At 46.0% G+C, this 15,475-nt stretch overlaps 1 protein-coding gene across 2 annotated transcripts in view; it reads right to left on the bottom strand.

The window, feature by feature from the left end:
* Positions 1-1,004: 1,004 nt before the first annotated feature.
* The window catches only part of LOC135522066 (E3 ubiquitin-protein ligase znrf2-like), a 130,242-nt gene continuing 115,771 nt past the window's right edge, over positions 1,005-15,475 (bottom strand). For both annotated transcript variants that reach the window (XM_064947985.1, XM_064947984.1), the window contains 3 exons: positions 6,500-6,605; positions 4,846-4,928; positions 1,005-4,591 (listed from right to left, as the gene is read on the bottom strand). In XM_064947985.1, coding sequence (XP_064804057.1) covers positions 4,871-4,928; positions 6,500-6,605 — 164 coding nt within the window. In that variant the 3' untranslated portion in view covers positions 1,005-4,591; positions 4,846-4,870. The remainder of the gene's footprint in view (positions 4,592-4,845; positions 4,929-6,499; positions 6,606-15,475) is intronic.

Below are 15,475 nucleotides of genomic sequence, written 5' to 3'. Positions count from 1 at the left end.
CAGAGTTCAAGTAAAACACACATCACAACATCAACTGTTCAGAGGAGACTGTGTGAATCAGGCCATCATGGTTGAATTGCTGAAAATAAATTACTACTAAAGGACACCAATAAGAAGATACTTGCTTGGGCCAAAAAACACAAGCAATGGACATTAAACCAGTGGAAATCTGTCCTTTGGTCTGATGAGTCAAAATTTGAGATTTTTGTTTCCAACCGCCGTGTCTTTGTGGGATGCTGTTTGGGTGAACTGATGATCTCCGCATGTCTATTTCCCACTGTAAAGCATGGAGGAGGAGGTGCTATGGTGTGGGGGTGCTTTGCTGGTGACACTGTGATTTCTTTAGAATTCAAGGCCCATTTAACCAGCATAGCTACCACAGCATTCTGCAGAGATACGCCATCCCATCTGGTTTTGGCTTAGTGGGACTATCATTTGTTTTTCAACAGAACAATGACCCAACAGGCTGTGTAAGGGCTATTTTACCAAGAAGAAGAGGGATGGAGTGCTGCATCAGATGACCTGGCCTCCACAATCACCCGACCTCACCCAAATTGAGGTGGTTTGGGATGAGTCCGACCGCAGTGTGAAGGAAAAGCAGCCAACACATGCTCAGCATATGTGGGAACTCCTTCAAAACGGTTGGAAAAGTATTCAGGTGAAGCTGGTTGAGAGAATGCCAAGAGTGGGAAAAGCTGTCATCAAGGCAAATGGTGGTTATTTGAAGAATCTCAAAATATAAAATATATTTTGATTTGTTTAACACTTTTTTGGTAACCACATGATTCCATATGTGTTATTTTATAGTTTTGATGTCTCCACTATTATTCTACAATGTAGAACATAGTAAAATAAGGAAAAAGCCTTGAATGAGTCGGTGTTATAAAAATTTTGGCCACTAGTGTAACTTTTTCAATGACTGTTGAGAGAGCTTCTGCCATAATGCATTGAAAGTGAAACACTACCAAGACACACTGTAATTCACACTAGTACAACTAAAAGAATGTACTCCAAAAGTTTTGCTCTTTTAATTTCAGATTCTGTACACATTTTTACATAAATGGAATGTTATAACATACTGTATGTCTAAATAGTTTCTAAAATAACATTTCTAGGTATGTACTGTCGGCCTGTCTCTGAAGTACCTTGGGAGGTATAACCCAAATAAAAATAGTTTCCTTCACCTCTCAACTATTACATGAATGCCCTACTACACCTCTACCTTCATTCAAGCAAGCTTATCCCCAACTAATAATCATCTACCGTATGTTCGCTGTCATGGTATATTATAGTATCATGAACAGAACATCAAGTATAGCTACCTGATGACATATGTGTGTTCTCTAACACATCTCACATTCATATATGTTGACTGTTTTAAACACTGCATCCTCACAAGTCCATCCATACGGAGCTTTTCAACACGGTAGATTTGGATAGACATCGATCCGATTGGATTGATATGGGCTCAAATTGGCAACTGTAGCATAAGCAGCAAAAGCAAAACATTTACACAAAATGACCATATAACCCCCTCCTTTACCACTGGCCTGACATCCAAACTGAATTCTCTACAGTAAACACATTAGGTGCTAGGCTGCCTCCCCACTCGCCCCCCAAAGAAACCCAAACATCCAAAAGACTAACAAAACTGAAATGGGGGTAAAATGTGATTTAAATCTGATTCTAGCTACAGTAGATCATAGAAGGCTGTTCTGCTAGGCTAGCTAGGGAGGATCCTCCTGCTACACACATACCCATGACAATAAGGGCATATTGTACACATACAGTAGTATGCTTCACAATTGTGAGCCATTCGACAACATTTAAACATCACATTGCTTACAGTACAGTAGCCATGGGACAAACCATGCGGTGAGACCAAACATTCTAGTTTCAGACCAGACATTCTAGTTTCTCCTTCACTGATGTGCAATGAGGAGAAACTCCCATCTGGATTTAGATCAAACTTTATTAGCTATAGTACATGATGACAAATGGGGAAAAAGTTCATTTGGGTGGGGGCTTTTTATTGTCCAATTCCAAAGAGCTTTATGCCTCGCAGTACTGCATAAAGTGTGAGCAGCACGTCTTAGAGGCATGACGATGGCCCTTTTGGAGAAACCAGTTAATATGGTGTAACTGACCCAGTAGCCATGGTAACACTATCTTTAGTATATCCATACCATAATACCCAGATCCCCTATAAATGCTCTTTGTTAATTTATCTGACTGGTCGTTACTAGTTTGAATTGGGCAACCAATATAAATACTATTGATCTTATTCCTAGATCTGTCATAATAATATACTATAATCTAAAATCTCTAAACTGTGGAGATTAAAAAACCTCCACAATGATTGTGAAAAGCATAGCCATTTAAAAGCCGTTTGTCTAATTCATTGAATTTGTCTATCAGTTTCTTACTCTGCCCTTATTCACAACCCAATGGTGAAGATGGAGGTCTAGTATACTGGTATACTAATTAGCAGCGCATCCTGGGAAAGCTCTCCAAACATTAAAGAGAACAACATCAAGGCCTTGTTTAAATATTACAACCCAGGATTGCTGGAAGCTGAAATGTATTAGATAAGAAATGTGTAAAACACTCAAACACACTGAGAAAGTAGATCCAACATTCTAATGATAACTTTTTTTGAATATATCAGTCTTCCCCTTATTCTGATTGGCTTTGGCATGGAGCTCCACCAATCGCCTACTTCCTGCCCCGCCCTCTCACCTCCACTGTGATAGGCTGATTGGTAGATGATTATGATTGGGTAAAAGGTGTGCAATCTCAGGCAGCTATTTGAAACAGCACTGAAATGGACAAACATGAATAGAATACATAGTTATTCATGTCATTCTCTTTGCATTAAGGCCAAACTTAGTTTAACTATAACTCACACATACATACACAGATATGCAATTACACCATTATGTCAAATCTGCACACTTAAAATAATTTGCATAATAATAACTGATAAGTCTCATGATGATAAATAAAGATTAAAAGTAAAAGTGAGTGAGTGAGAGAAGAGGATGGGTGTGTGAACCCTGTAGAAGGCTAGAGTATATACACCACATAATGTCACCGGGCCCCTGGGGGAGGGGGATATCTGTTCTGGGGTCAGCACATTGTAGCCTGGATCCCAACTGAATTGATCCTCTTCACAATTGCCAAACTGAAGATGCACAGCAAACCAATTGTGAAACATAGTAATTCAGTTGGGATCCAGGATAAGCACAGAGGGCCTCATGTCCCAGACAGACAGCTATTGCTGCTACAAAAACTAAGATTAACTTTCTCACTTCAGAGAAGTGCCTGCTGGGAGTTGTAGTTGCTACGAGCTGAGCCACGCACTTCTGGTAGCACAGTCCAGTTCACGTCTTGTTGCTACCACAGAGGCATTGAGGGGTTGTGAGTTAGATAGCTCGTCAGGGGAAAGGAGAGAGTGAGAAAGAGAGCGAGGGACAGCATATAGCAGGGCACTTCTAATTTCAGTGTGGCTAGCAGCCATGGCCAGCTCCAGTCATGTCCCAGTGGAGTAAAGGGTAGAGATAAGCAGAGTTTCACATTTAGCTGAGTCTGGCTCTCTGCTGGGTCTCTCTCTGTCTGTCGTCATCCAGTCAACACACAGGGGAAGGGCTAGGGAGGGAGGATATAGTATAGACTCATACCTGACTTCCCACCCTCTGTCCCCAACCCACCAATCGCACTGTTCTGTTCTGTTGTCTTGACTCTGCCCTGGTAGGCCATTAGGATCTGAAGGTGAAGGCACTGGTAGACACAGTTGGTGAGGAGGGGGAAAGAGGGGGATGAGGACTGACTTCCCCTTGCCCCTCAGCTTGCTCCCCGAAATGTCCAGGTGTACAATCACTCAAACCAAACAGATGGGAGGAGACCTGGATCTACTGTCCAATAACACAGGAGGAGGGAATTCCAAGTCGCAACAGCCCTGGAGCTCAGCCAACCACAGCAGCGCAATCACTGGGGCATGGCCAATGGGATGGAATGCAAAACGTCTGTGCGTGGCATATACATCCGTTTCATTGATGCGGCAGAGAGTGAGAGGGCGTGTTGAGAGCAACAGTTTTTCCTGATTGGATAGTTGTGCAACAGAGGTGTTTTGTCTTCCCCTCAACATCAGGTTGGCAAATAAGCATGTATGTCTGTCTGTCGGTCTGTCTGTCTGTCTTTGAGGACAAAGCAGAGGTTGGTTGTGTTTGTGAGTGTGTATTTGTGAGTTTGTGTGTCTGTGTCTGTCTGGTCTTGTCTCGGAGTCGATTGTGTGTGTGGAGATAAATAGATAGATCAGCATTAAATGTAGTTTCCCTGAACATTGCTTTTAATGAGTTTTGGCACACTGCGGTTCTTGACTGGTTTGAGTTGAGGTGTGTTGAGGGCTGAGGTACTGGAGGTGATGGGGAAAGAAGGGTAGGGTCAGGGTGAGGAGTCAGTTCTGTACTGGCCACAGAGTCACAGTGTGTCTGTCCAGTAGTCTCATTTGCAACGTGGAAGGGGAGGGGATTCACATTAAGGAATTTTGTTATTGGAGCAGATCACTCTTCTTATTGAGGGAGTAAGAAACCTGCAGAGATGAAAAACATCAGAAATCTGAATATACTGAGGGCTAACATGTGATGCTGAAACAAAACAATACAAAGAAAGAACTCGACTGAACTAAAAGGTATAATACTGTACCATATTTTTCCTGTTTTGTGTCAATACAATAGAACATTTGTTTGGGAAACTCTACGGTGGAAATGTTTCCCACAGAATATTAAAGTGACTTATCACAGTAACGCATTAATATCAACAACACTCAGTAAATGTGGAATTTACCTGTGGAGAAAAGTAGCGAGGCCCTTTAGTCTGAGGGATGTTCTGGACACGATCTGTTCACCTCAAACCACTCATCAATACAGCTGACAGAGAGAACAGGAGACACAGTCAGGAAGAACATAGCACATACTACATACAGTGCATTTGGAAATTATTCAGACCCCTTGACTTTTTCCGCATTTTCTTATGTTACAGCCTTATTCTAAAATGGATGAAATAAATGTTTTTTTCATCAATCTACACAAAGCGGAAACAGGTTTTTATATATTTTTTCAAATTTATAAAAAATAAAAACAGAAATACCTTATTTACATAAGTATTCAGACCCTTCGCTATGAGACTCTAAATTGAGCTGAGGTGCATCCTGTTTCTATTGACCATCCTTGAGATGTTTCTACTATTTGATTGGACTCCACCTGTGGTCAATTCAATTGAATGGACATGATTTGGAAAATCACACACCTGTCTATAAAAGGTCCCACAGTTGACAGTGCATGTCAGAGCAAAAACCAAGCCATGAGGTTGAAGGAATTGACCGTAGAGCTCCGAGACAGGATTGTGTTGAGGCACAGATCTGGGGAAGGGTACCAAAAAAGGTCTGCAGCATCAAAGGTCTCCAAGAACACAGTGGCCTCCATCATTCTTAAATGGAAGAAGTTTGGAACCACCAAGACTCTTCCTAGAGCTGGCCGCCCGGCCAATCTGAGCAATCGGGGGAGAAGGGCCTTGTTCAGGGAGGTGACCAAGAACCCGATGGTCACTCTGACAGAGCTCCAGAGTGGCGATGGGAGAAACTTCCAGAAGGACAACCATCTCTGCAGCACCACCAATCAGGCCTTTATGGTAGAGTGGCCAGACGGAAGCCACTCCTCAGTAAAAGGCACATGACAGCCCACTTGTATTTTGCCATAAGGCATCTAAAAGACTCTCAGACCACGGAAAAACAAGATTCTCTGGTCTGATGAAACCAAGGTTGAACTCTTTGGCCTGAATGCCAAGCATCACGTCTGGAGGAAACATGGCACCACTCCTATAGGGAAGCATGGTGGTGGATGCGTGATGCATCATGCTGTGGGAATGTTTTTCAGCGACAGGGCCTGGGAGACTAGTCAGGATCGAGGGAAAGATGAGCGAAGCAAAGAACAGAGAGACCCCTGATGATAACCTGTAGCGCATTACCCAAGAAGACTCGAGGACGTAATCACTGCCAAATGTGGTTCAACAAAGTACTGAGTAAAGGGTCTGAATACTTATGTAAATGTGATATTTCAGTTTTATCATTTTAATAAATTGGCCAAAAAAATCTAAAAACCTGTTTATGCTTTGTCATTAACGGGTATTGCTGGTAGATTGATGATGGAAAAAACAATTTAATCCATTTTAGAATAAGGCTGTAACCTAAAACAAATGTGGAAAAAGCCAAGGGTCTGAATACTTTCCGAATGCACTGTATATAGAACAAAAGAAGGAATGGGGGAGGGAGACAGAGCGAGAGAGCAGGAATGATGATGCATTCACATACCGGTTGAGGAAAACAGGAGAGATCCCTCATCATAGGTTGTACAGAAACATGTAGTGATATAGAGAGGGGGAGAGAAAGAGAGAGGTATACAGAAAGAAGAGGAGAGAGAGGGATAGAGAGAGGGGGACTTACCCTTTGTGGTATATGCAGAGACAGGGCAGGCGAGCAATGGTGTCCCCCTGTACCAGCTCCTCAAGACAGATTGCACATTCCCCTGCATCCTTACTCAGGACGTCCTCTGGAGGGAGAGAGAGAGAGAGAGAGTGTGAGTGAGTGAGTGAGTGAGTGAGTGAGTGAGTGAGTGAGTGAGTGAGTGAGAGCCAGACTGCCCATTTAATCAACAAGGCCAAAACCAGCTGTACTGTCCTCCTCCACAGCCTTGTCAAAGCCTGCAAACAGCCCTAGTCACAGCCTGCAAAGAACCACAGGGCTGGAGCGTGGCTGGAGAGAGAGAGAGAAAGATAGAGAGAACACCTATGAGGATCAAAACACACACACCAAAATGATACCGCCATGATTGGCGAAGAATGATTTCATTTACACTTCAATTCCTGAAGGGGGAGCTCTATATCCATGGTTAAACCCTAGTGGTCCATATGGACCAAACTGGCATTGGGAGCAGGCTCTAATGCAGTGGGACATGTGATGTCATGATGAGAGGAGGAGGAGGTGGAGAGGTGCATTTGGTCTTTCCTCCTTACAAACAACAACACACATAGTTTAAAGCAAGTGCTGTTCTGCATTAAGCTCTCAATAGTGTGGAATTGATAGGAGGAATCCCACTACTACAGTGTTCTGTTATCGCTCCAAATCAAATCAAATTGCATTGGTCACATACACATGGTTAGCAGATGTTAATGCGAGTGTAGCGAAATGCTGACAACACAGCATTTCTCTGTCATAGGATCCCTCCTGAGGTCTCAGAACGGCATTACAACCATCTATTCTCTATACTATCTAGCACAACTACAACCAAATCAATGGATTGTCAGTCGAGGTTAACCTTTAGTGGTTGATGACCGTTTCTGAATGAGCAAACGGGACATTCACAATTATTCCCAATTAATCTTGCCTAAAATAATTTATTTACTTCTGCCTTCACACAACACAAGTGTGAGTCCAAAATGGCACCATTATTAAACAGGAGACCTGGTCAAAAGTAGTGTACTATATAGGGAATAGGGTGCCATATCAGACTCACTCAGTGTTTGCATACCTGTTCCATTGTGTCTGCCTGGGTTAATAATTTGCATAACTCAACCACTATCTTTATTTCAACAGTTGGTTCTGTGGTTGTATATGTCATGTTATCTACAGCCCTCAGACCAAATCCTGCTTCAATAATTGATTATTTACTCATACTGGAAGCAAGTGAGAATGAAAACTGCTCTCATGCAGAGTTCATTGTGTGCAGTGTGTGTACATGCACACACCTACTTAAATACACACAAACACACATCTGCATACACAACAACACGCACAAACTTGCTTCCACTGTGAAGGTTAACCCAGGACTGGGCAGGACAGGGGTATGTATGGGTCCAGTCAAAGGAGAACTCTCTCTCTCTCTCCCTCTCACTCCCCCTCTCTCCCTCTCTCCTCCCTCCCTCCCTCCCTCCCTCCCTCCATCTCCATCCCTCTCTCCGCCTGCTGTCCTGCTCTCTGTTTAACACACGCTGAGTGTGTTGGTCAGTTCTTACTTGAACAGTAGCCTGGTGTTTTAATGAAGCCATAACACTCTGGTGTGTGTGCATTTACATGTGTATGTGTCCTTTTTCTGAGTCCCTTGCCCCCAATCTGTGTTTCCTGTAGCTGTCAGCTGAGCCTGTAACATGTGTTTCTATAAAACATCAGATAAAAAGAACCAACAATTGAGAGAGAGAGAGAGAGAGAGAGAGAGAGAGAGAGAGAGAGAAAGAGAGAAAGAAAGAGAGAAAGAGAAAGAGAGAGAGAGGGAGAGAAAGAGAGAGGGAGAGAAAGAGAGAGGGATGGAGGTGGCTATGTTTATTGTTGTAACACTGTACATAGCCATAATATGACATTTGAAATGTCTCTATTCCTCTTTTGTGACTGTCATGTTTACAGTACATTTTGATTGTGTATGTTACCTTTGTTAATTATCTATTTAACTTGTTTGGCAATGTAAACATATGTTTCCTATGCCAATAAAGCCCTTTGAGTTGAAATGAGAGAGAAAAAGAGGGAGAGAGAGAGACAGGGAGGGAGGGAGCGAGAGAGAGATCGAGAGAGTGGGAGAGAGATATCATTCCTCTATAAATAATCTACTACCACTTGAGTTTTGATGTTGGTGACCTTACACGTACACGCACACACGTACACAAAAACATACGTACACACACGTACACACACCCACACCCAAACATTGCAGGAGGTGTCTTCAGCTGGAATATGATGCAATTTCAAGAAAATTGTTATTATTATTTAATTAGAGTTCAATATTATTTCATTATAGTCCAATTCAAAAGCTTTAAGAATTATGTGTTGGAGATATCGGACCCCTTCTATCCCCTTCTATCCCACAGTGTTAGTTTCCTTGTTAAATTGCCCTCCATTTGGCAAATCTGACCATACTTCTATCGTCCTGATTACTGCTTACAATCAAAAATAAAAGCAGGAAGCACCAGTGACTCGGCCAATAAAAAAGTGGTCAGATGAAGCAGATGATAAACTACAGGCCTGTTTTGCTACAGACTGGAATATGTTTCGGGATTCTTCCGAATGCATTGAGGAGTACACCACATCAGTCACTGGTTTAATCAATAAGTGTTATGTACTTGAGTGAAGACCCAAAAGCGGTTTTAACAGAAAACAGAGTTCTTTAATGAAAAACAGGAATGGCATAAATCCTCTTCCAATGTAGTCAATGGAACAAAAAGAACGTTAGTATAATGCAGGATGCACCTGCCAGGCAGACTCCGACAGGATAGGACAAGGTGGAAGCAAACGGGACGACAGCTTGCTTCTGGCATCAAAAACACAAACAAGAATCAGACACTGAAAGTAGCAGGAACAGAGAGAGAAATAGAGACCTAATCAGAGGGGGAAGAGAGAACAGGTGGGAAGGAGTGAATGAGCTAGTTAGGGGAGATGTAGAACAGCTGAAGAATGAGAGACAGAGAAGGTAACCTAAAAAGACCAGCAGAGAGAGACAGAGTGAAGAGAAAGGACAGGAACAGACATAACAAGACATGACAGTACCCCCCCACTCACCGAGCGCCTCCTGGCGCACTCGAGGAGGAAACCTGGCGGCAACGGAGGAAATCATCGATCAGCGAACGGTCCAGCACGTCCCGAGAGGGAACCCAACTCCTCTCCTCAGGACCGTACCCCTCCCAATCCACTAGGTACTGATGACCACGGCCCCGAGGACGCATGTCCAAAATCTTACGGACCCTGTAGATGGGTGCGCCTCGACAAGGATGGGGGGAGGGACGAGCGGGGGCGCGAAGAACGGGCTTAATACAGGAGACATGGAAGACCGGGTGAACGCGACGAAGATAGCGCGGGAGAAGAAGTCGCACTGCGACAGGATTAATGACCTGAGAAATACGGAACGGACCAATGAACCGCGGGGCCAACTTGCGAGAAGCTGTCTTAAGGGGAAGGTTCTGAGTGGAGAGCCATACTCTCTGACCTCAACAATATCGAGGCTACTCTGAAAAGGAGATAGACCGGTAGCAGACGAGGGAAGCGAGTTGTGGGCGTACTCTGCCCAGGGGAGCTGTTCTGACCAAGACGCAGGGTTACGAAAAGAAAGACTGCGTAAAATGCGACCGACAGTCTGATTGGCCCGTTCGGCTTGACCGTTAGACTGGGGATGAAAGCCGGACGAGAGACTGACGGAAGCCCCAATCAAACGGCAAAACTCCCTCCAAAATTGAGACGTGAACTGCGGGCCTCTGTCGGAAACGACGTCAGACGGAAGGCCATAAATTCGGAAAACATTCACGATAATGATCTGAGCCGTCTCCTTAGCAGAAGGGAGCTTAGCGAGAGGAATGAAATGAGCCGCCTTAGAGAATCTATCGACAACCGTAAGAATAACTGTCTTCCCCGCTGATGAAGGCAGTCCGGTGATAAAATCTAAAGCGATGTGAGACCACGGTCGAGAGGGAATGGGAAGCGGTCTGAGACGGCCGGCAGGAGGAGAGTTCCCAGATTTAGTCTGCGCGCAGACCGAACAAGCGGCGACAAATCGACGCGCGTCACGTTCCCGAGTGGGCCACCAGAAACGCTGGCGAATGGAAGCGAGCGTACCCGAACGCCGGGGTGGCCGGCTAACTTGGCAGAGTGGGCCCACTGAAGAACGGCCGGACGAGAAGGAACGGAAACGAACAGAAGGTTCCAAGGACAAGCTCGCGGCGACGGAGTGTGAGCGAGTGCTTGCTTTACCTGCCTCTCAATTCCCCAGACAGTCAACCCGACAACACGCCCCTCAGGGAGAATCCCTCGGGGTAGGTGGAGACCTCAGAAGAACTGAAGAGACGAGATAAAGCATCAGGCTTGGTGTTCTTTGAGCCCGGACGATAAGAAATCACAAACTCGAAACGAGCGAAAAACAGAGCCCAACGAGCCTGACGCGCATTAAGTCGTTTGGCTGAACGGATGTACTCAAGGTTCCTATGGTCAGTCCAAACGACAAAAGGAACGGTCGCCCCCTCCAACCACTGTCGCCATTCGCCTAGGGCTAAGCGGATGGCGAGCAGTTCGCGATTACCAACATCATAGTTACGTTCTGACGGCGATAAGCGATGAGAGAAAAACGCGCAAGGATGGACCTTGCCGTCAGAGAGAGCGCTGAGAGAGAATGGCTCCCACGCCCACCTCTGACGCGTCAACCTCAACAACAAACTGACTAGAGATGTCAGGTGTAACAAGAATAGGTGCGGATGTAAAACGATTCTTAAGAAGATCAAAAGCTCCCTGGGCGGAAACGGACCACTTAAAGCACGTCTTAACAGAAGTAAGGGCTGTGAGGGGAGCTGCCACCTGACCGAAATTACGGATGAAACGACAATAGAAATTAGCGAAGCCCAGAAAGCGCTGCAGCTCGACGCGTGACTTAGGAACGGGCCAATCAATGACAGCCTGGACCTTAGCGGGATCCATCTTAATGCCCTCAGCGGAAATAACGGAACCGAGAAAAGGGACAGAGGCGGCATGAAAAGTGCACTTCTCAGCCTTCACATAAAGACAGTTCTCCAAAAGGCGCTGGAGGACGCGTCGCACGTGCTGAACATGAATCGAGAGAGACGGTGAAAAAATCAGGATATCGTCCATGTAAACGAAAACAAAAATGTTCAGCATGTCTCTCAGGACGTCGTTAACTAGTGCCTGAAAGACAGCTGGAGCGTTAACGAGGCCGAAAGGAAGAACCCGGTATTCAAAGTGCCCTAACGGAGTGTTAAACGCCGTCTTCCACTCGTCCCCTCCCTGATGCGCACGAGATGGTAGGCGTTACGAAGGTCCAATTTGGTGAAAAACCTGGCTCCCTGCAGGATCTCGAAGGCTGAAGACATAAGAGGAAGCGGATAACGATTCTTAACTGTTATGTCATTCAGCCCTCGATAATCCACGCATGGGCGCAGGGACCCGTCCTTCTTCTGAACAAAAAAACCCCGCTCCGGCGGGAGAGGAGGAGGAGACTATGGTACCGGCGTCGAGCGAAACCGACAAATAATCCTCGAGAGCCTTACGTTCGGGAGCCGACAGAGAGTATAATCTACCCGGGGGAGTAGTTCCCGGAAGGAGATCAATACTACAGTCATACGACCGGTGTGGAGGGAGAGAAGTGGCCTTGGAACGACTGAACACCGTGCGCAGATCGTGATACTCCTCCGGCACCCCTGTCAAATCGCCAGGCTCCTCCTGTGAAGAAGAGACAGAGGAAACAGGAGGGATAGCAGACATTAAACAGGTCACATGACACGAAACATTCCAGGATAGGATAGCATTACTAGACCAATTAATAGAAGGGTTATGGCGCACTAGCCAGGGATGACCCAAAACAACAGGTGTAAAAGGTGAACGAAAAATTAAAAAAGAAATGGTTTCGCTATGATTACCAGAGACAGTGAGGGTTAAAGGCAGCGTCTCACGCTGAATCTTGGGGAGAGAACTACCATCTAAAGCGAACAAGGCCGTGGGCTCCCCTAACTGTCTGAGAGGAATGTCATGTTCCCGAGCCCAGGTCTCGTCCATAAAACAGCCCTCCGCCCCAGAGTCTATCAAGGCACTGCAGGAAGCAGATGAACCGGGCCAGCGGAGATGGACCGGAAAGGTAGTGCGTGATCCAGAAGGAGAGGCCTGAGTAGTTGCGCTCACCAGTAGCCCTCCTCTTACTGATGAGCTCTGGCTTTTACTGGACATGAGGTGACAAAATGACCAGCGGAGCCGCAGTAGAGACAGAGGCGATTGGTGATTCTCCGTTCCTTCTCCTTGGCCGAGATGCGGATACCCCCAGCTGCATAGGCTCAGCATCCGAGCCGGCGGAGGAGGGTGGCAGTGATGCGGCAGGTGGCAGTGATGTGGAGAGGGGAGCAACGGAGAACGCGAGCTCCTTTCCACGAGCTCGGAGACGAAGATCAAACCGTCGCTCTATGCGAATAGCGAGAGCTATTAAGGAGTCCAGACTGGAAGGAACCTCCCGGGAGAGGATCTCATCCTTAACATCGACAAGGAGACCCTCCAGAAAACGAGCGAGCAAAGCCGGCTCGTTCCAGTCACTAGAGGCAGCGAGAGTGCGAAACTCAATAGAATAATCCGTTATGGATCGATTCCCCTGACATAGGGAAGACAGGGCCCTGGAAGCCTCCTCTCCAAAAACAGAACGGTCAAAAACCCGTATCATCTCCTCCTTAAAGTCCTGATACTGGTTAATACACTCAGCCCTCGCCTCCCAGATTGCCGTGCCCCACTCACGCGCCCGTCCGGTAAGGAGAGAAATGACGTAGGCGATGCGGGCTGCGCTCCTGGAGTAAGTGTTGGGCTGGAGAGAGAACACCACATCACACTGAGTGAGGAATGAGCGGCACTCAGTGGGCTCCCCAGAGTAACACGGCGGGTTGTTGATCCTGGGCTCCGGAGACTCGGAAACCCTGGAAGTGGGCGGTGTATCGAGAGGTGGAGTTGGTGAACCTGTCTTGTGAGGTCGGAGACTTGGACGGCCAGGGTCTCAACGGCATGTCGAGCAGCAGACAATTCCTCCTCGTGTCTGCCTAGCATCGCTCCCTGGATCTCGACGGCGGAGTGAAAAGGGTCCGGAGCCGCTGGGTCCATTCTTGGTCTGATTCTTCTGTTATGTACTTGAGTGAAGACCCAAAAGCGGTTTTAACAGAAAACAGAGTTCTTTAATGAAAAACAGGAATGGCATAAATCCTCTTCCAACGTAGTCAATGGAACAAAAAGAACGTTAGTATAATGCAGGATGCACCTGCCAGGCAGACTCCGACAGGATAGGACAAGGTGGAAGCAAACGGGACGACAGCTTGCTTCTGGCATCAAAAACACAAACAAGAATCAGACACTGAAAGTAGCAGGAACAGAGAGAGAAATAGAGACCTAATCAGAGGGGAAGAGAGAACAGGTGGGAAGGAGTGAATGAGCTAGTTAGGGGAGATGTAGAACAGCTGAAGAATGAGAGACAGAGAAGGTAACCTAAAAAGACCAGCAGAGAGAGACAGAGTGAAGAGAAAGGACAGGAACAGACATAACAAGACATGACAATAAGTGCATTGATGATGTCATCCCCACAGTGACTGTGCGTACATACTCTAAACAGAAGCCATGGATTACAGGCAACATCCGCACTGAGCTAAAGGCTAGAGCTGCCACTTTCAAGGAGCGGGACTCTAACCCGGAAGCTTATGAGAAATACCGTTATGCCCTCCGACGAACCATCAATCAGGCAAGCATGCGCTGACCAACTGGCAAATGTATTCACTGACAATTTCAATCTCTCCCTGTCTGAGTCTGTAATACCAACATGTTTCAAGCAGATAGTCCCTGTGCCCAAGAACACTAAGGTAACCTGCCTAAATGACTACCGACCTATAGCACTCACGTCTGTAGCCATGAAGTGCTTTGAAAGGCTGGTCATGGCTCACATTAACACCATCATCCCAGAAATCCTAGACCCACTCCAATTTGCATATCGCCCCAACAGATCCACCGATGATGCAATCTCTAGTGCGCTCAAAGCTCATCACTAAGCTAAGGACCCAGGGACTAAACACCTCCCTCTGCAACTGGATCCTGGACTTCCTGACGGGTAAGGGTAGGTAACAACACATCCGCCATGCTGATCCTCAAAACGGGGGCCCCTCAGGGGTGTGTGCTCTGTCCCCTCCTGTACTCCCTGTTCAACCATTACTGCATGGCCAAGCACGACTCCAACACCATCATTAAGTTTGCCGACGACACAACAATGATCACCGACAATGATGAGACTAGAGGTCGACACTTTGTTTTTGCATTATTTAAACCAAATTGAACATGTTTCATTATTTATTTGAGGCTAAATTGATTTTATTGATGTATTATATTAAGTTAAAATAAGTGTTCATTCAGTATTGTTGTAATTGTCATTATTACAAATATATATATTTTTAAATCGTCCGAATAATCGGTATTGGCTTTTTTGGTCCTCCAATAATCGGTATTGGTATCGCTTTGAAAAATCATAATTGGTCGACCTATAGATGAGACAGGGAGAAGGTCAGAGACCTGACCGTGTGGTGCAAGGACAACAACCTCTCCCTCAATGTGATCAAGACAAAGGAGATGATTGTGGACTACAGGAAAAGGAGGGAACGAGCACACCCCCATTCTCACCGACGGGGCTGTAGTGGAGCAGATTGAGAACTTCAAGTTCCTTGGCGTCCACATCACCAACAAACTAACATGGTCCAAGCACACCAAGACAGTCATGAAGAGGGCACCACAACACCTATTCCACTTCACTAGACTGAAAAGATTTGGCATAGGTCCTCAGATCCTCAAAAGGTTCTACAGCTGCACCATCGAGAGCACCCTGATGGGTTGCATCACTGCCTGGTATGGCAACTGCTCAGAGGGTAGTGCGTACGG

Source organism: Oncorhynchus masou, chromosome 30, assembly GCF_036934945.1.
Source record: "Oncorhynchus masou masou isolate Uvic2021 chromosome 30, UVic_Omas_1.1, whole genome shotgun sequence".
Taxonomy (NCBI): Eukaryota; Metazoa; Chordata; class Actinopteri; order Salmoniformes; family Salmonidae; genus Oncorhynchus; species Oncorhynchus masou.
Note: the sequence above shows the minus strand (reverse complement) of the source record. Positions and strands in the feature narration are given on the sequence as shown.